General features: G+C 51.7%; 1 protein-coding gene across 1 annotated transcript in view; it reads left to right on the forward strand.

Moving 5' to 3' along the window:
* TRAF1 (TNF receptor associated factor 1) overlaps positions 1–18277 on the forward strand; it is a 19268-nt gene extending 991 nt beyond the window's left edge. The window contains exons 2-7 of the mRNA XM_007451484.1: positions 1146–1230; positions 10112–10177; positions 10676–11086; positions 12577–12754; positions 14720–14868; positions 16946–18277. Of these exons, the coding sequence (XP_007451546.1) occupies positions 1146–1230; positions 10112–10177; positions 10676–11086; positions 12577–12754; positions 14720–14868; positions 16946–17164 (1108 nt within the window). The 3' untranslated portion in view covers positions 17165–18277. The remainder of the gene's footprint in view (positions 1–1145; positions 1231–10111; positions 10178–10675; positions 11087–12576; positions 12755–14719; positions 14869–16945) is intronic.
* The last annotated feature ends 2092 nt before the right edge of the window (positions 18278–20369 follow it).

Here is a 20369-nt window from a genome sequence, read left to right on the forward strand (position 1 = left end):
CTTTCCTTGTGTCTTCAGAAGCTCCTTGGATAGGTGGATACTATTATTACCCTATTTTACAAATGAGGACAGTGAGGCCTAATGGACAGATGAGGTCAGTTTGCCGCAGGTCAGTTTCCTGGCAGATGTGTTCTTAAACTGCCATGCACCCCCAGCATGACCTTTGTTTGGGACTTTACAGTTTAAAAAGGTGGGAAACTTCTCAGGCAAGCTTGAGGAGTTCCAATGCTTTCACAAAGGAGGAGGCCGAGAGAAGGCGGAGAGAGGTGGTGGTGAAAAGGGCAGGTGGGGGGAGGAGCAAAGCTTGACTGGTTTCACCATCCTGGCTTCGTCTCAGGCTTTTGCAGTGGGTCTCTTGGCTTCCTTCGCTGTCCTTCCAAAACCTGGCAGAGGCGGGAGAGGGATCCAGGCCTGAGGCCTGAAGAGCTCTGCCCAGCTCTGCGCCTGCCTCCCTCGACCTTGGTGGATCCGTATGTCCTCTGAGGCCTCATTCCTGTAAAATGGGCCTGACCAGTGGCTCTCACTGAGGACCAGATCCCTTGGGAGCTTTGTTAAAGCACACAGGACCATTCAGAGTCTGGCACCCACTCCTGGTTAAGAACCTCAGGCTAGGTGTTCTCGGAGGCCCCTTCTTATTCTGAGAGGCCATGGTCATCTGTAATTACTAAAAATAAGAGACCAAAATAAAATAGAGGAAGCTGAGAAGAACTAATATAGCTGCACATCCACAATCCTTTATCTGAACCCGTGGGGTCAGATGTAGTTTGGAATGGAGAAGTTTTTCAGATTTTAGAAAAGCAAGTCAGTGCATTACTGTGTAATTCTTCCAGCGGGGATTGAGGATGCACCTTATAATCAAGCAATGAATATTTCTGCAAACATAAATATTCACACTAAGTGGAATAAGTAGGGGCTTTAATAGCCTCTAGTCACTTCAGATCAGGTTTGGCTGCCAGAGAAGCTCACTGCAAACTACAGGAAAACATTGGTTTGGGAATGGTGGGTCTGGGATTGTGGAGCTGCACGCTCATTGGTATCAGCTGCCACACTGGGCAAGGGCTAGACATTTGGAGCTCTGGGGACGGTGGTTGGTGCCATGGAGTCGTGAATGCCTCACTCAGTGGCATTTGTTCATGTGTCCCCAGGAATGGTGAGGATCGGATCTGTCCCAAATGCAAAGGGGATGGCACACCATCTGAAAGGCCAGGAAGCCTTCTGTCTCAGGAGCAGGTAAGTTGGCACTGCCAGGAAAGACTGTCAGTTGTCTCCGTTGGCAGGGGAAGAGGCCAAGTAGGTATCTGCCCAACTAGTCCCTGCCAGGTGGCTCCTTCCTTGTCTGAATCTAGACTGAATTCATTTTGTCAGCAGTGAGGAGACTGACATTTGCGGTGGGGAAGCAACTTGCCCCAAGCCACCTGGCCAACCCGTGACAGACTCAGGGTGAGAACAGCATCTAGACAGGGGTCAACACACCACAGCCTGCGGGCCTAACTCAGCCTGCTGCCTGTTTGTACAGCTTACGAGCAAAGAATGGTTTTTATGCTTAAAAGGTTTCTAAAAATTGAAAGGAGAATGAGATTTTGTGACACATGAAAATTATAAGGAATTCAAACTTCCAGGTCCCTAGATAAAGTTATATTGGTTCACAGCCACAACTCACTCATGTATATATGCCTTGCGTGTGGCTGCTTTTTTAATTTTAATGTTTATTTATGTATTTATATTTATTTGGTTGTGCCAGGTCTTAGTTGCAGCAGCCAGGCTCCTGAGCTGTGGCATGCGAACTCTTAGTTGCAGCATGCATGTGGGATCTAGTTCCCTGACCAGGGATTGAACCTGGGCCCGCTGCATTGGGAGTGTGGAGTTTTATCCACTGTGCTACCAGGGAAGTCCCTGTAGCTGCTTCTGTCCTAAAACAGCAGAGGTGAATAGTTGCAACAGAGGCCTCACAGCCCCAAATATTCACTATCTGGCTCTTGACAGAAAAAGTTTGCCAACTCTCGACCTAGACAGTTCTTTCTGGCCCTGTTTGCCCTCAGACAGGGACAGGCCATCCTCATCTCACTTCTCCAGCTCTGCCAAACCGTGCTTCCAGGAATAAGATGCAACTTTGGTAGTGTGAGGGGCCAAAGAGATACCCTCAGGCATCAGTTTAGAACCCCAGCCCTTCTGAGCTGGAGAAGGACCCTCGCAGGTAATCTGTCCAGCCCAGAGGTTCCTACATGTTGACCAGCACTGGTCCATTCCCACCAGTTCATGACAAAAATGATAAAAATAAATAAATAAATAAGGAAATTGTTATGAGTTTTTCTTATAAAACTAAATTCTTTCCATTTATAGAGTCAACCTTTACTCTGAGATGATGCCCTTCCTATTCATGTCTTTGTATAAAGGAAATGATCATGATAGGTGATAGAACTCGGGGTAAAGCCTTTATTTAGTAAAATTTTAAAATGGCAATCTTTATGTTAAATCTCCTAATTTGAAAAGCAAACAAACTGGTATAGGTCTGTGAATCCAAAGCTTTAAGAATCCCTGCTGTAAATCTAACCCCCCCTTACACATGGGCCCCGACACCCACAGGGGCGTCTCATTGCAAAGCTCCCTCATGACCAGGGTCTCGCCAACTTGGCCACCAGCACTGTCCACACTGTGAGGCACCGGCTCCTTTCAACCAAAGCTCCACCCTTGCCCGAACCATGGCCCAGGGGTCAGGAGCCTGGTGTCTGAGGATGGCTTTATAATTCAGTACATGGCTGAGATGACTCCCCTGTCTCCACTTGTAAAGTGAAGATGCTAGGTTGACTGTGCAGGGTCTTTCCAGCACCTGCAATGTCCCATTGCCAGTCAGTGGCTGGCAGGGCGGCTCTCCCTCCCGCTGTGGAACCAGAGGCAGGCAGGTCTCCAGGCCTCCTTACCCCTTCTCCGCTCTGGCCTCTCTCCTGCGGAGAGTTGGAGGAGTTTCCTGTCCCACCAGAGCTGGTTTTGAGGGCTTTCCTGTCTTCCTGTCAGCAACCCTCTCCCCCCACAGGTCCTCAAGGGAATAATAGTAAGGATCCAGTGCATTTCCCCAGAACTTTATACTCTACAATGTGGTTAAGAGCTAATAGGATTAACACCCATGGAATAACTTTCCAAGCCTCCCTATTTGAGCATCTTTGTACTCCACCCTCAAAAGAGAGGACATGGGCTAGATGCTTTCTAAGGCACCTGCCTGCCCGAAGGGATCAGGGCTATTGTTTTGACGTGTTTTATTCTTGCCTCTTAACAAAATGAATACAGATTCATTGTACAAATCTTAGATAACATAAAGATGAGATATTTTAATATCTCTCAACCCAGTAGTCTTAATTTTTTCACCTTTGTTAATGTGAAATCAGATGAAAGTAGAAGCGTTCTGATTAAAGGGGAGCCTGGAGCCCTGTCCTTTCGGTTACCCCACTTCCTTCTCCTGTCCCAGCCCCTCAGAGACACTGGGGATTCCTAGGGCCCTGCAGAGCACAGTTTGAAACTTGCTGCCTTAAACCAAATGAAGTGACTCTAATGATGGAATTACAGGCACTGAAACAGGCTACAGAGTGGGAGGAGGGTACACCCCCAGTGGAAAGCTGGGGGGTGGGGTGAGCCAGTGGTCTGACACCTGCACAAAGCCACAAGTGGAAAGACCAGGGACTCCTTCAGCTTCTGACCCAGTGGGAACTTTGGGGGGACTTTTGACCAAAGGAAAGCAGCTGATTATAAATCAACACTTTGCATACGTGGTGATTCTGCAGTTTGTGCATCTGGGGAAACCTGGGAAGTGAAGGTGGGGTGGACAGGCCGGGCCGGAGACCAGCTGAGCTAAGCCCCGAGGTGCCCATTCTTGCAACACTTTCCATGCCATCTGCTTATCAGTTTGTCCTCCTCCTCTGACTTCATTTGATTAATGTCTCTCTAAGACGTGCTCAAAGCCCGAGACCAATTAGCTCATGTAAGAAGCAGATATTAAAGGATAACTGTTGACCTGGTTAGAGACTTAGTTCTTGCCTAGAATGACCTTCCTACAGAAGTGACAATGAAGCAGGGGACGACCCGATGTCTGGGAAATAGCAGTCAATTCTGTCTGCCTGAGACCCTGTGAATGGGATTGTTTCTCTCACTCTCTTCCCTCTGAGGTCACTCAGGAAGGTCAAAAGCAAGCTGGCATCTGCTGCCAGTGGCTAACAAGAGTACCTTAAATTATTCTAGAATCAGAAAATGATAGGAGGTCAAGCTGTCTAGTCCAATTTCCGTTCTCTACTGGATTCCTGCCAAGTGGCTTTGTGTCCTTCCAGTGACGGGGAGCTCATTACTGCATGAAACCACCACTTCCACCATGGGGAACTAACTGTTGTACGATTTTCCTCTTTCTTTGTACTGAGCGGAAGTCTGTCTCCCTTGGGGCCACAAAAAGTCAGTCAGCCTCCTGTCCCCTGAGGCGGTCCTGAGTCTGTGGAAGGACGCCGACCACGTCCATCTTGAGTCTGTCCTCAGCCTCTGTGCATATCTGTGTCCTTTGAAATGCAGTGCCTGGCAATGAACCCCCTTACACTTCGGAGCTTGACAATTGCATCTGTAACCTTATCGATCCCGTGACATCCTGTGTCATGGGCAGTGGTGTACCCCTATTTCACCAGTGGGTAATATATCGAGGTTCAGTGAAGAGGTGTGCCTGCACCAGTCATACAGCAAAGGGGGGGGCAGAGCCAGGCTCCCACTCCTGCCCCTTAGGCTGCTGACATCTCTCTGCTGCCTCCAGATGGTGGATCACCCCCAAATGTTTTGCACAGGTTTAAATACACAGTCAGCCTTAAATGCTGGAATCCACCAAATGCTGTGGAAACAGGAATGGGCAAGACTTCTTTCAACTAGGGGAATCAGGCAGGACTTCCTGGAGGAGGTGGCAGTTGAGCCAAGCAGAGGTTGCCAGAAAGGAAACTGACTCAGGTACAGAGGCGGGCAGGAACTGGCGAGCGGACTGAGTCCACCCTGTTACTGTCGAGTGTCTCTCCCTCAGCACTAGCTGAGACCCAAGCAAAAACAGGCCCTCCAGGCATCCAAGACCTTGGCCAGCCTCAGTGCCCAGCACAGCAGCGTGGGAAGTGCCTGGCACATTGCAGACCCTCCGCTCTGTGCAGTAGCTTCACGGAGGCAGCTCTCATGCTCCCGGCACCCTCTTGACACTCACATTCTCGGAGGCCCCCAGGTCCCCAAGTGGGGGCCCTTTGATGGAGCTCTCTGCTGACCCTGTCACAAAGGGCCTGGGTAAGCAGGGAAGCTGGGAACACCACACACCCCCAGACTTCTCGGACGTGGACAGAAGGACAAGTGTTCCCTCAGGGCTGGGATTTTGTTTTTTCTGTTTCCTCCTCAGAGGAAATTCCACTGCGAATTTTATTTTTAGCAGTTTGCAAGCAATGAGACCGCTCACACAGGGGCCTCCTGTGGCACCAGACAGGCACAGGCTTGGCTCAGGACAGATGTCCCGTTCCTCCTCTGCGACCCCAGCCCCTTCCCTCTCCAGTCCCCTCGGTCCCTGGACTTCAGATGAGGCTACCCTTTAGTCAAGGTGAGGACTCCTGGTGGGGAGGAAGGACGCTGGACGTAGATTCCAGGCTCCTGGCCTCTGCCACAGCCTTGCCCCAAACTTGCATCCTGCAAGTCACCGGCCATCTCAGCTTCCTCACCTACACGAGAGGCAGAACCTCAAAGCCCCGACCTCCTCCTCGTGGCCCTGGGAGATCCGGTGGGGCTGTGCTCACACAGGTGTGGAGAGAGCAGCAAGCCCGGAAGGGCTCGTAACTGGGGGACAGAAGACCCGGATTGAGTCGGCTTCTCACATGTGCAAGCTTGCTGTGACTCGCCCAGGTTTCCCACCCTGTATTAAGGTGAAACTAATCCCCCCCTGCCTGCCTCAAAGGATTATTGTAAGGATCCTATGAGGTAGCTTGCAGAAATGCTTTGGTCCTGTATAAATACAAATGCATTTAGGGACGTTCCTTACCTCTACCCGCCCCCAAGGAAACCCAGTTGGAAAATAGGGTTTTACAGAATTAGTTATTAAGAGTTTGAGATGTGAGGATTAAATGAGACGCATGTATGTGACAGCCATTAGCAAAAGGAAAAAGATGTCCCAAGGGCAGTGCTTAATCCATAGGAATAATTTTGCTAATAATAGTACTACTACTAATCATGGGTAACATTTACTGAGCACCGCGTCAGGCAGAATGATGCTCCCCAAAGATGTCCACATGTTAATCCCCGGAACCTGTGAATATGTTAGCTCACACAGCTCTATTAGTCTGCTCGGGCTGCTGTAACTAAGTACCACAGACTGGGTGGTGTGAACAACAGAAATCTGTTTTCTCACAGTTCTGGAGGCAAGAAGTTCTAGACAGAGTTGGTTTCTTCTGAGGCCTCTCTCCTTGGCTTGTGGATACCCTCTTCTCCCAACATCTTCCCATCATCTTCCCTCTGGATGTTTGTGTCCTAATTTTCTCTTCTTATAAGGACACCAGTCATATTGGAGTAGGGCTCACCCTAATGACCTCCTTTTAACTTAGTTACCTCTTTTAAAGACTCAATCTCCAAATACAGTCATGTTCATGGGGGCTAGGACTTCCCCATATGAATTCAGGGTGGGGAGGCACTACTCAGCCCATAACGATGGCGAAAGGGACTTTGCAGATGTGATTAAATTAAGGGTCTTGTGATGGGGAGATGCCCCTGGCTTATTTGGTGAGCCTATTGTTATCACAAGGGCCCCCAAAAGAGGGAGACAAGAGAATCAGAATCAGAGTGAGATTGGAAGATGCTCTGCTGCTAGCTTTTAATATGGAGGGAGGGACCCTGAGCCAAGGAATGCGGGTGGCCTCCAGAAGCTGGAAAAACAAGAAAACAGGTGCTCACCTTGGACCTCCAGAAGGGGCACGATCCTGCTCACTTTTAGGACTTCTGATCTCCAGGTCTGTAAGATAATATTGGGCTGGCCAAAAAGTTCCTTCGGGTTTTCCCATGACATGAAAACCCAGAACGAAATTTTTGGCCAACCCAAAAAATGTGGGTTGGCTTTTTGTTGTTGTTGTTTGTTTGTTTATTTATTTGGTTGCGCCAGGTCTTAGTTGCAGCTCACGGGTTCCTTAGTTGTGGCTCGCTGGCTCCTTAGTTGCAGCACGTGGGTGGGCTCCTTAGTTGCGGCATGCATGTGGGATCTAGTTCCCTGGCCAGGGATCGAACCCAGGTTCCCCGCATTGGGAACGTGGAGTCTTAACCACTGTGCCACCAGGGAAGTCTCAATGGGGGTTGTTTTAAGCCAATAAGTTTGTGGTATTTTGTTATAGCACAAGAGGTCACTCATGTCAGAATTTACATATATTATGGCATTTAATCCTCACCATAACTCTATAAGGGGGAGTTCTGTTATTATACTCATTTTGCAGACTGGGAAACTGAGACATGGAGAAGTTAATAACTCTCCCAGGGCCACATAGCTAGTGTGTGAAGTGACAGAGATGCGCTTTGCACCCTGACAGGCTGGCTCCAGAGCCCAGCCCCTTAACCCTGGAAAGCACCCCAAGGAATGAGAGACTGAGTGACTGATGGTGGGACTCTGGGCAGCCTGGCTGGCGACCAGCGGCCTCTCAAGTTACCCCCTGCCCTCCTCTGCCAGACATGAGAGGCTGCTCCCAGCCCACTCCCATTGTACATGGTAATAAGGATGTCCGCTCCACCCATGTAGCACTTGCCAGCCTGCATGGGCTTTCATTGCACAGACACACCACAGGGCTCAGATGCCAAAGGAACATGTGCCTCTCCACCTGTGGGCGAGTCTGGACTCCCACCGTTAGTTCTATCACTTTCACCTTTTTACCTCCCTCTGACTCTCACTTCAAGCATATACCCTTAGAATGGCAGAGGATTCGAATCATGGGCTCGTAGGGAGTTTCAGGGCCTGAGAGATGACCCCTTGTGCATTCGCCAGGTTCCTCATTGGCCTCAGGCCCTCCATCCTTCCCTCATGTCGGGAACTACCTTCTGGGACAGGCTGCATCACCGGGCACTTTCCAAAGCCATTGCAGTCTCCCTGACAAGGCTACCCACCCCTCCCCAGTAAAACATCTGTTTTCTGTTCTTTGTTGGGAGCAAGTTGTGCTTGAACCCCGGGGCAGTGGGGCAGGGTGGGGGGCGGCCTTTTGCTGGGCTGCGCTCTGTGTCCCAAACCAACTGTACTCATTAAGCCCACAGCTCTCACTTATTGTACTTTTAGAGAATAATAACTAGTGTGGCTTTGTATTTTGCTCAGCCCAAAAGACCTCTGTCCTCCCCTCATTTCATCCAAATCTCCCTTCACATCACCCCATGAGGTTATTCTTAAAAACAACAACAAAGCTCTTGGAAAATCAAGAGATTATTTACGTGTAATAAAATTCACTCATTTTAAGTGTACAGATTGATGAATGCTGGGAAATGTATACAATCGTGTGACCTGCAGTCAGGAGGGTGAATTTTTCTGCACCAGAAAAAGCTTCCTTGTGCCCTTGTTTAGTCAGTCTCCTCCAGCTGCAGCCCAGGAAGCCACTGGTCTATTTTCTGTCACTATAGTTTTGCCTTTTCTAGAATCTTGTAAGAATAGAATCCTAGTATGTAGTCTTTGGTGTTTGACTCTTTTCATTTAGCATGTTTTGAGGTCCCTCCATGTTATTGCACATATTAGTAATTTAGTCCATCTGACTGCCGAGTAGTGTCCTGGAGTATGGACATACCACACTTTGTTCATCCATCCACCAGTTGATGGATGCTTGGATTGCTGCCAGCGTGGGCCTATTATGAGTAAAGCTGCCATGAACATTTACATACACCCGGACATATTTTCACTTTCTCTTGGGTAAATTCCTAGGAGTGGAATGTGTGGGTTGTCTGATAACTTGATAAGCACGGTCTTTGTAAGTATGATTTAACTTTATGAGATACTTCCATAGATTTTCCCAAAGCGGTTGTACCATTTTGCATTCCCACTAGCAACCTATGAGTGTTTCAGTTCCTCCCCGTTCTCACCAAAGCTCGATATTATCGTTCTTTGTAAATTTTAGCCATTTAGTGAGTGGACAGTGGCATTTCGTTACAATTTGCATTTCTCTGATGACTGGTGATGTTGAACATCTTTACATAGGCTTGTCATTTGTATATCTTATTTTGTGAAGTATCTGTTCAGTATTTTACCCATTTTGTATTAGGTTGTTTGTCTTATTGAATTGTAAGAGTTCTTTATATATTCTGGATATAAGCCCTTTCCAGGTCTATGTTTAGGAAAAAATGTTCTCCCAGTCTCTCCTGGGCTTCCTTTTTTTTTTTGCGGTACGCGGGCCTCTCACTGTTGTGGCCTCTCCCCTTACGGAGCACAGGCTCCGGACGTGCAGGGTCAGCGGCCATGGCTCACGGGCCCAGCCGCTCCACGGCACGCAGGATCTCCCGGACCGGGGCACGAACCTGTGTCCCCTGCATCGGCAGGAGGACTCCCGACCACTGCGCCACCAGGGAAGCCCTGGGCTTACTCTTGATAAGAGATAGAGACATGGGGTAGGAAGATCCCTGGAGCTGTGCTGCTTCCTAGCTGTTCCTCCTTGAGTAAATCCCTGCCCCTCTGTGAGCTTCAGTTTCTTCATCAATCAGATGGGAACAAAAAACCTACCCTGCTATCCCCAAGTGTCGTCAGGGGCCCTAGGAAGAATTATGACTATGAAAGCATTTTGTAAACTCCTCAGACTTATGCATAGGTTAACAGTATTGTCAAGTTGCTTGTTAGAGGCCCTCACAGAGCCCCCAGACCAGTGGGCGCAACCAAAAAGTAAATGATGATTACAGGGCTGAGTGGAACACGTCCCATCAGGAGAGGTGGCAGCGCTTCCCAGGACCACAACAGGGGCCCTGCTCTTGTTCTGAAGGAGAGTTACAGGCAGCTGAAGCAGAAGGAACAGCATGTGCAAAGTTTTGTGGCCCCAGCCCAGCTCATGCCTGGTGGATGCTGGTGCTTTGCAGAGAGCCCCAGTGCCATTGGGAGCCCCATAACATCCAGTGACATGGTTCTTATTTCCAGGATCACCCCGAGGTGGCTGAGGCTGGAATTGGGTGTCCCTTTGCAGGTGTTGGCTGCGCCTTCAAGGTAAGCATCTGAGTGTGAGAGAAGAGATCTGTACACTGCAGTCTCAGACCTTCCCATCAGTCCCTCCGGGATGTTCCCACAACATCAAGCTACGCCTCTGCATGTACCTTACATGACTTTCCCAGGCAACAAAATCACTAGTAAATCATCTTTGTACTCAGGGGAGTTCTTCTTAATATCTCACCTGGGCATTGTAGCATCACAAAAATGACCACCGCCCGCACCCCCAAAAACCCCTTTGCCTCTCTCCATGGTCCTGAATCATCACTGTGCTCAAGGGCATGGCAGAATTGTTGCTCTGGAGGCTGGGATGGACACAGCTCACCATGGGTATGTCTCATGCCAGGGTCCTTCTCCGAATCCCTCTTGCTGTACACTTCCCTTGGCCGGGTGAATGGATATGACTTCCCTTGGCAACCTTTGGTGGCAGGACTCTCCACTGCTCCCTGGTCCTCTTTCCCCCTCTGTTTTCACTGATCAGCCCCACTCTCTTGGCAGGGGGGCCCAAAGTTCATGCAGGAGCATGAGGTCACCTCCCAGGCTACCCACCTGAACCTGCTGTTAGGGTTCATGAAACAGTGGAAGGCCCAGCTGGGCTCTGGCCTGGGGTCTGGACCCATGGCCCTGGAGCGGAATCTGTCAGACCTGCAGCTGCAGGGGGCTGTGGAGGCAGCTGGGGACCTAGAGGTGGACTGCTACCGGGCCCCCTGCTCCGAGAGCCAGGAGGAGCTGGCCCTGCAGCACTTCATGAAGGAGAAGCTCCTGACTGAGCTGGAGGGGAAGCTGTGCGTGTTTGAGAACATTGTCGCCGTCCTCAACAAGGAGGTGGAGGCCTCCCACCTGGCCCTGGCCGCCTCCATCCACCAGAGCCGTCTGGGCCGTGAGCACATCCTGAGCTTGGAACGGAGGGTGAGCATGGGAGGCATGTTTACCCTCAAGGCAGCTCAGGGCCGCCCGCCCCCCCACCCCACCCCGCCCACCACCCCATCTTGTCTCCAGAGCAGAGGACCAGCCTTCCTGCTAAGCATTCTCCCTGCGCAGACCAGTCACTCCTCCTTCAAAAATCTCTCTCCTGCATCCCACGGCCTTCTAGGAAGAGGACTGAGTCAGAAGTTATAGTCAAGGTCAAACTCCCCCGTCCAGTGCTTCCTTTCCTTTGCTTAAACTTCTGCAATAGACTGTTCCCACCCCAAGCATCTCATTCCACAGCTGGACATTTTGCACCACTATAAAGTTCTCCCTCATACGTAACTAAAATCAGCCTCCTGTGTCTTCCCTGCCCCTCGGGGCCCCCAAAACATCTGACTTCTAGCCCCCATGGAAGCCCTTCAGAGATGAGCAGTCAGTAATAATATCCTGAGTGTTTCCTTTTTTAGGCTAAACACCCCCAGTGCCTTCACTACTTCATCAGAGCACATTGTTTCATGCTGTCCTCATATGTGCTGGCTCAGCCTCTAAAGGATTCCACACACTCAGAGTGGTGGTGTCAAACCACCAGATAATCCACTTATCTGACAGTTCTTGGTTGCGCCAGACTGTCCCCTCCTTTGTTCCAGAGCTTATACTTTTCTTAATATAACCAGTCACAATGTTAATGTTGCTTTTTGGGGGGGCAGCAACATTACTGCGCTGTCTCATGTTGAGTTAGGCCTGGAATTTAGTTCCAGGTCCACCATTAACTTGCTATATAGATCTGGGCAAATCACAGGACTGCAACTTTCCCATCTGTAAAATTAGGGCTTCAGTTTTCTTTAAGGACACTCACTTCCATTCCTGACTTCCCTACCTGAGTACACCCAAGAATAAATTTGTATTCTTTCAAATGTCAGTGGAGGAACCTACCGGAAGAGCCAGGCACTGGGTTTGAGCGGCGAAGTAAAGGATTTATTTATGTAACTCTTGCCCCAGTTGGAAGGTGATGGCCTCCCCGAGGGCAGTGACTATCTTCAGTTCATTAACGAATTTCCTGGCTCTACTCTTACGTGCCAGGCACTGTGCAAGGCATGGACACAGATAAAATGAGCATGGGCCCAGCTGTTGATAAGGGAGACCATCTATCCTGTTGGAAAGGCAGAAAAATATATCTCAGATGGTTGTAAAGCCTCTATAAGATCGAAGATGAAAGAGAAACCAGCTGAGCTAGGGCAGTGGTTAAGTGTTTCACAGAGGAAGAACTCTGTGAGCCAGGTTCCTGAGGGACGAACAGGAGTTGGCCAGTGGACAAGGAAGGGAAAGGAATCCCAGGCAGGAGGGACGGCATGTACAAAGGCAGATGCACATGGCTGAGGGAGGCAAGGAAAGCAAATTCGGGGGCAGCTCTGTCTCTACATCCCGCTGTCCCCATCCCACCACCAAGCTGGGTTCTGATGCCCTTGGCTGAATGGGCTTCCCCGCCCCAGGTGATGGAGCTGCAGCAGACCTTGGCCCAGAAAGACCAGGCCCTGGGCAAGCTGGAACAGAGCTTCCGCCTCATGGAAGAGGCCTCCTACGACGGCACCTTCCTATGGAAGGTCACCAGTGTCACCAGGCGGTGCCATGAGTCAGCCTGCGGCAGGACTGTCAGCCTCTTCTCCCCAGGTAAGGCCACCCTGGGGGCACAGACACCAGCTGGGGGAGGCGGGCAGGGGTGGGGGGTGGGGGGCGTGTTCCGCTCTGACAGGCGGGCTGCGTCCAGTTAGGCCAATGTCCATTCAGGCCCCCGGCCCTACCAGGCCCGCGGAGGTAGTAGGCCCCTCCCCGCTCAGCCGCGTGGATCAGGGGCTGTTTGCACCAGGCATACCTCCCTGGACATCCGTCATGGTCTGCAACTAGGAATAAAATGATGTACGTTGTGTGGATATCGGTTGTGAAAGAGAGTGCGCTGTGAAGCAAAGTTTGTGCAGATGCGAGGGAAGCCCACGGTGACTTTCACAGGTGAATGCCATGGGCCCCCACCCTCAGAGACCCCGTGGTCTGAAATAAGACAAGTGGAGAACTCTCTGTGTACCACTGTGGGGAGCACGTGATTGAGTATTGTGTACACTGGGGCAGTTCTTAGTCATTTCTGGGGCCCCTGGGCCTGGCACGATGTCTTGCATAAAGTAGGCAGTTACTCGGTTGTTGTTTCTCCTAATTAACTGCTAGCTGTCTGTATAACAATGTGTATATTTGTGCTCAGACCTGTGTGCTTTCCCCCTGGCCTCACTCGCGTGCCTCTAAGTAAACGGGTGGGTTGTTAAGGAGGATTTCTGCCGATGGCAGTTTTAACCACCACTCACATCTGCTCCAGCCTCATGCCTTTCCCGGCCATCTGCTCCTCTGACACACCCAAGGTCAACAGTGCTGGGATTCAGAGGGGCATGGGAGCTTGCCCCACACCACAGAGCAGGCTGGGTCCCAAAGCCAGCCCCCTTTCCTCAGGAACAGGGACAGCCCCTTCAGGGGGTGGCCTCGCCTCCTACACGTAAGCTTTTTGGTCCTGGCTTCTCTCCAGAGAGGGAAAAAGCAAGCAGTGTCTCTGGCTTCCTGTTCTACCAAAACACAAGGGGCACAGATGAGTCAGACTGTCAGCCTGTCCCTCCTCCACTCCTTCCCACATACCCTCCACACCCTGTCCCCGCTCAGCCCCTCCCAGAAGGGCCCTCATGGTGACGGCTACTGGAACCCACACTCGGATGGCTCTTTCAGCTGCCCAGGGGGAGAGCCCACAGGCCCCTGTGCCTAATCACCAGGGGATGATTCATCCCGGGGGGCCTTTGCCAGTGGTGGCCGGCAGCACTGTGATTCACCGCACTTTCTCCCAGCCTCCAGGAGACCCCAACCGCTTGGCCTAGAGCAGCGGAAAGAAGTCTGTGTTGGGAGGTAGGAGGCCTGGCCCCTAATTCTGTCTCTGCCCCCAGTACACCGTGACACTGTGGCCAGCCACTTCCCCTTGCAGGTTGGTTAAATCAGAAGTGTGATCCCAGGGCCAGCAGCATCTCTATCCCCTGTTAGAAATGCCAACTCTCAGTCCTCACCCCAGCACTACTGAGTCAGAAGCTCCAGGGGCAAACTGTGATTCTGATGGCCTTTGACAGCCACCAGGCCAGATGATCTCCAAGATTTGATGTTCTATAATGGAGAAAAACGCTGAGCTCCCTCCCCAGATTTCATTTTTTTGTCTTTTTGTTTTTTGGCTGCATTGGGTCTTCGTTGCGGTGAGCGGGCTTTTCATCGCGGTGGCTTCTCTTGTTGCGGAACATGGGCTCTAGGCACACAGGCTTCAGTAGTTGTGGTGCATGGGCTCAGTTGTTGTGGCTCGCGGGCTTTAGAGCGCAGGCTCAGTAGTTGTGGCGCCCGGGCTTAGTTGCTCTGCGGCATGTGGGGTCTTCCCGGACCAAGGCTCAAACCCGTGTCCCCTGCATTGGCAGGCGGATTCTTAACCACCGTGCCACCAGGGAAGTCCCAATTTTGTAGTTTTGAGCCATGACTTGGGCATGCCTAACTGCCAGTCCCAGTTTCCTCATCTGCAAAGTCCAGCACTCTCCAGCTGCCTCAGCGCTGACTCTGTCTTCCTCATTTCAGCTTTCTACACTGCCAAGTACGGGTACAAGTTGTGCCTGCGGCTCTACCTGAATGGGGACGGGACGGGGAAGAGGACCCACCTGTCCCTCTTCATCGTGATCATGAGAGGCGAGTATGATGCTCTGCTGCCGTGGCCTTTCCGGAACAAGGTACGGGCCTGGGGGACAGTGGGGGGCGATGGAGGAAACCTGGGTCCTGGTCCTGATTTAGCCATGAACTTGCCTGTGTGACCTCGGCAGATGCTTTGCCCTCCGTGCTGTCAGTTTCCCCTCATAAAACAAGAGCCTGAGTTCACATCTAGTAGCCAAGGCTCTTTGCTGCATTCTGAGTCTAGGAGCTAAAATGTTTGGACCAGCGACCCTGGAAGACATGTAGAGGTGAAGTTCACATGGTGGGTGAATAAGGAAAACTTCTTGGAGGAGGTCCTATGGGGCTAGCCTGAACTGACAGCATTCTCAGAAAAAGGGAAGGAGGAGGCAGATGCCTCTGCACACCTTTTAGAATGGCCAAAATCCCAAACGCTGACAACACCCAATGTTGGCGCGGATGTGGTGCAACAGGAACTCTCACTCACTGCTGGTGGGACTGTAAAATGGTGCAGCCACTTTGGAAGATAGTTTGGCGGTTTCTTACAAAATTAAACCTACTCTTATATGTGACCCAGAAATCACACTCCTTGATATTTACCCAAATGCGTTGAAAACTTACGTCCACACAAAACCGCTGCAGAGATATTTACAGCAACTTTATTCATAATCGCCAAAACTTGGAAGCAGCCAAGATGTCCTTCAGTAGGTGAATGGATAAATAAGCTCTTGTAAATCTAGACAGTGGAATATTATTCAGTGCTGTAAAGAAATAAGCTACCAAGCCATGAAAAGATATGGAGGAAGCTTAAAGGCATATTACTGAGTGAAAGAAGCCCATCTGAAAAAGCTAGATACTGTATGATTCCAATTATATGACATTCTGGAAAAGGCAAAACTGTGGAGATAGTAAAAAGATCAGTGGTTGCCAGGATTTCGTGGAGGGGAGGAGAGATGAATAGGTGGAATGCAGAGGATTTTTAGGGCAGTGAAAATACTCTGAATGGTATTATAATGATAAGATTCACGTCCTTATACGTTTGTCCAAACCCATAGAATGTACAATGCTAAGAATGAACCTTAAACTAGGGACTTTGGGTGAATATGATGCGTCAACATAGGTTCATCAACTGTAGCAAATGTACCGCTTTGGTGGGGATGTTGACAGTGTAGGAGGTCGTGTGGGGATATGTACTCGGAAATCTCTGTGTTTTCCATTCAATTTTGCTGTGCACCTAAAATTGCTCTGAAAAATGAAGTTTGTTAAAAATGCTTAAAAGGGCCGCCAGAGGTGGGAGTGTGGCAGGGATTCCCTGCAGGTGAACGGCGGCAGCAAGGGAGTTGGGGAGGGAAGGGGAGGGTGTGAACTCCACACCTCAGCTGGGTGGAGGAAGATAAGGGCGAGCAGGTGGGGTGGAAGCGGTAGTGCCGCAGTGGTCTGGCTATGAGTCAGTAGGTCAGTGGTTCCCATATGTGGTGGGGGGATTTTCAAAATACTAATGACTGGGTCTCACTACCGTAGATGGTGAGGCGTGAGCATCGGGAATTTTCAAACCTTCCCAGGGAATTCTAAAGTGCAGCCAAGTTTGAGAACTGACTGCTGCAGTGGGCGTTGGGCATTTCAGTGACGTGTGCCAGGGAGGAGGCTGTGTGTCACTTTGAGATCGTTGGCTTCTCGGAGGCACACGGGGCCCCTGTACAGACCAGAAGCTGGGTTCGTGTTTCAGGGTGTTGATTGCCATCTGCTCAGTGGAAAGCCTGTCTGCTCTCGCCTGGGAGGGTCCAGCTGTGTTTGAAGGATCAGACAGACATCTCAGTGCAGGAAGGGACATCTTGGGTTATGGAGTCCAGCCTCCTTGTCTGGGCTTAGTCCCCCCTTTAGCCCCCAACAGCCAACCACAACTGGCAGTGGCATCTGAATTCCCCCTTCCTGTTAGAACACCTGAGCTCTAATTGTGGGACACCCCTGAAGCCTGCTCACGGTACCAGGTGCTTCCGTTTCCGGGCTCTTCCTGTACGCCATGTGTGGTCCTTACGTGTTTCTTTGACTCCTGATCAGTGTGAGCTCAGGGTTAGAGGGGCTGCACGGGTGACAGGCACAGACCCTGTCCCTGACCTCCCACCGGCCCCTGCCCCGCAGGTCACTTTCATGCTGCTCGACCAGAACAACCGTGAGCACGCCATTGACGCCTTCCGGCCCGACCTGAACTCAGCATCCTTCCAGCGGCCCCAGAGCGAAACCAATGTGGCCAGCGGCTGCCCACTCTTCTTCCCCCTCAACAAGCTGCAGTCGCCCAAGCATGCCTACGTGAAGGACGACACCATGTTCCTCAAGTGCATTGTGGAGACAAACGCTTAGGGCCGGAGGGGCCGAGCAAGCCGCACCCGGGTTCCGAGGGAGCACCCGCTCAGATGGGGGTTCAGCAAGATGACTGAGGTCCCGCCCTTGGCGCCCAAGATCCCAAGGCACGATGATGGGCCGGGGCTGGCATGATGTGAGCCGAGCTGACAGATTGACCATGGCTAGCCATCAGCTTAGTGTGGCAGGACCTTGGACTGGGCCCACAAAGGCAGAGGGTCCTAAAGGAGGTGGTGCAGGACTGATCCCCCTGCACTGACCGTGCAGCACTGGAGCCCTGACAGCCACCCGGCCCTGAATGTTGAGATGGACTCCGGCCAAGATGGGGAGGGTGTGGGGACCAGGCTGGGGCGTGGATGGGGAGCTGGAGGTGTGGGACCTCAGCAAAGAAGCTCCAGGAATGGGAAGACCTCTGCAGGCCACCATGGAGAGTGAGCTTGCTCTCGTCCTGCTTGGAATCAGAACCAGGGCCAGGGGGTGGAAGTGACAGGTGCCAGTGCGAATTCAGTCTGTCCCAGCCTGGACCGAGTTCCCCAGCACTGGAGGTGAACAAGCAAAACCAGGGGGCTACACTGCAGGGAGGGCATCAGATGGGGGGGAGGGGTGGTTTTGAAGACCTTCATGGTTCCTTCCAGCCCAGAGTCTCTGACTCTAGGCCTCCTGGGCCAGATGAGGCCTAGTGCCGCAGGGGGTCTGGAAACATTCAGGAGCCCGATGCCCTCCAGTTTCCTGACTCACCTTCAGTACCGCCAGGTGGGCTGAGCTGACCCGCCCGGCACCTGCCACCCTGGGCCCGGCAGTCTGCTTACCCTCCACGCAGAGCCACGTAGAGGCCCTGCGTCCTGCGCGTCCCCCAGCTGAGCGCCCCTCCACCTTCTCCAGGTGAAACCAAGTCCCTATTAGCTCCCAGAGGCAGCTGGAAGGAGCGTGGAGAAGGAGAGGGGCACAGACTCTCCTCGCTGCCTGCCTGGGGGCCCCACTCTTGGCCATTTCCAGAATCCCGTGTCGCCCGTTGAACGAAGGCAACCACATCTCTAGTTGATGGGTCAGGACCGCTGAGCCACCCGCAGATGTTGACCTTTTATATGTATAAAACCAAAGAAAGAATTTTTTTAAATCTCTTTTGCACTTTTCATAAAGGGTGTGGTTGTGGGGGTTGGTGGTGACTTGTGAGCCCTGGGTGGTGCTGCCAGCTTTGCAGGTGGCATCCAAGGCTGGTGTGCTGGCAGGAACATGCCTCTCTGCCTCAGTCTTCTGTCTGTAATGGGGGAACCGCCCCAGCCTGCCTCCCTCGCTGAGTTCTGTGACCTCAAAGGAGATGCTACACAGGAGAGGCTAGAGAGAGAAAGGCCCGGGCACCACTGCCCACCTGGCCTGGCCTGGCTGCGACCCATGCTTGTCTTCTCACCTTGGAGGTCCCTACACAACCAGTTCCTGTAGGGACCCTCGCCCGTCTTCCCAGAGCCCTGAGGCTGCACGTTGCCGCTCAGAGATGCAGGGCAGGTCCCCCGCTCCTCTCCCCACCAGGCTTCCCTGCAGCTTACTCTTCCTCTATTTGCCAAGGCTGTGATGGGCTTCATGCCTCACACCTTCAGGGTTCTCATCTGTGAAATGGGTCAGCAGCCCTGCCTGTCCTCTCTAGCCCAGCGTTTGTGAGGATGATGCTCACATAAGAGGTGACGGAGCAGCACAGCCCAGTGGGATCAGTATATCAGAAAACCCTGACCCACCCCTAGTCCAGACCTGGTATCCCATCATGCCTCAGCCTCTTCATTTACAAACACGGGGAAGCATCCTGCCTGGCCCTGCCCAGCTCACAAAGTTTTCACGAGGCCCAAATATGATACCCGAGCCCTAGTGCTTTGTAGTGTAATGGCATCTTGCCACACGTGATAGGCTACAAATGTGTCAGGGCTTCTTTTTCTCGTCCCCGCTGCTGACAACCTGTCATGAGGCTGACTTGCTTCCTTGATGTGTGTAGGCACAAAGGTCTGGCCCAGCAAGTGATGGGGACATCTGTCTCAAAGCTGGTGTCCTGGCCAAAAAAAAAAAAAAAAATCATCCCTACTCACTAAGCTATCAAGCGATTTGTGGGACAAGCACTACTAGAGACAAATATCACTCTGTCCCTTTCATCGCTTATGTCTGATGGGAAAAGACACTCTCTTCAGACACTGTGAGCTGCAGCCATTTTTTCGGTAAAGCTTTATTGAGAGCTACTGTGCTGGCCCCTAGGGCGTGGGGAAGATGTGCACCCTACCCTCAAGAAACTCTTAGTGCAGTGGGTGAAACAGGTATAAGTAGCTCATTGAAACTGATACATAAGAGAGGCTCAGAGACAGCACAGGAACTCAGATCCGTTGGTTGAAGCACGGAGGGCTTCCTGGAAGAGGTGGCCTGTAAACTCACCCTTAAAATATTTTTGAGATGCAGAGAATAGGGGTGTGAGGGACAGTAAAGACCCAGAGTTGGGATGCAGTCTTGCCCTCAGGTAAGGTCTGGGAGGCGGAACCGCGGAGGGGAAGGCAGGAAGGCAGGATGGGCTGGAGCACAGAAGGCATCTAAGGTGGTCCCAACTGCCCGAAAGTAGCAGCACTGGGTGGGAGGTTCCCAAATCAACCTGCGTGTGACCTTTCAGGCTGTTACCAGCAGGATGAGACGATGATTTGAAACCGTTACTAATTTACCTTCCACCAAAGCCCTATGTTAAGTGCACCAAACACCTGATGTCTTACTTCTTACAGACGATTCAAGAGGAGGGGAGGCAAGATGCAGGCAAAGCTGCTGTTTCATTGGATCCTCACAAAACCCTTGTGAGGCAAGCATGGTGTAATCCCCTCTTAGAGACTGGGAAACTGAGGCCAGAGAAGCCAGGTGCCCTGCCTAATGTCAGGTGGGAGAAAGGGAGGCAGTGGAATTAGAAGCCAGGTCTTTGCTTCTAGTTACTTTCCTTCTTTTAGATTGACGAGGGATCTTCAGTTCCTTTTGTGTCTTCAGCCAAGATGAAGTCACATCTTCACGGGAAGCTCTGGGAGGCAACGGGTCCCTCTGCTCCCAGCCAGAGGGCCTGCCCGTGGGAACCACAACGTCACCCCGATGGTGCCCAGGAGGGGCGCGTGAGCACAGTCAGCAAAGGGAACGTTTGCTGTCACCCGGCGGCTCACAGGCCTCCTCGGGGGTGTCCACAGGTGATCCTTGGATCACC

This window comes from Lipotes vexillifer, unplaced genomic scaffold (assembly GCF_000442215.2).
Source record: "Lipotes vexillifer unplaced genomic scaffold, Lipotes_vexillifer_v1.1 scaffold588, whole genome shotgun sequence".
Classification (NCBI taxonomy): Eukaryota; Metazoa; Chordata; class Mammalia; order Artiodactyla; family Lipotidae; genus Lipotes; species Lipotes vexillifer.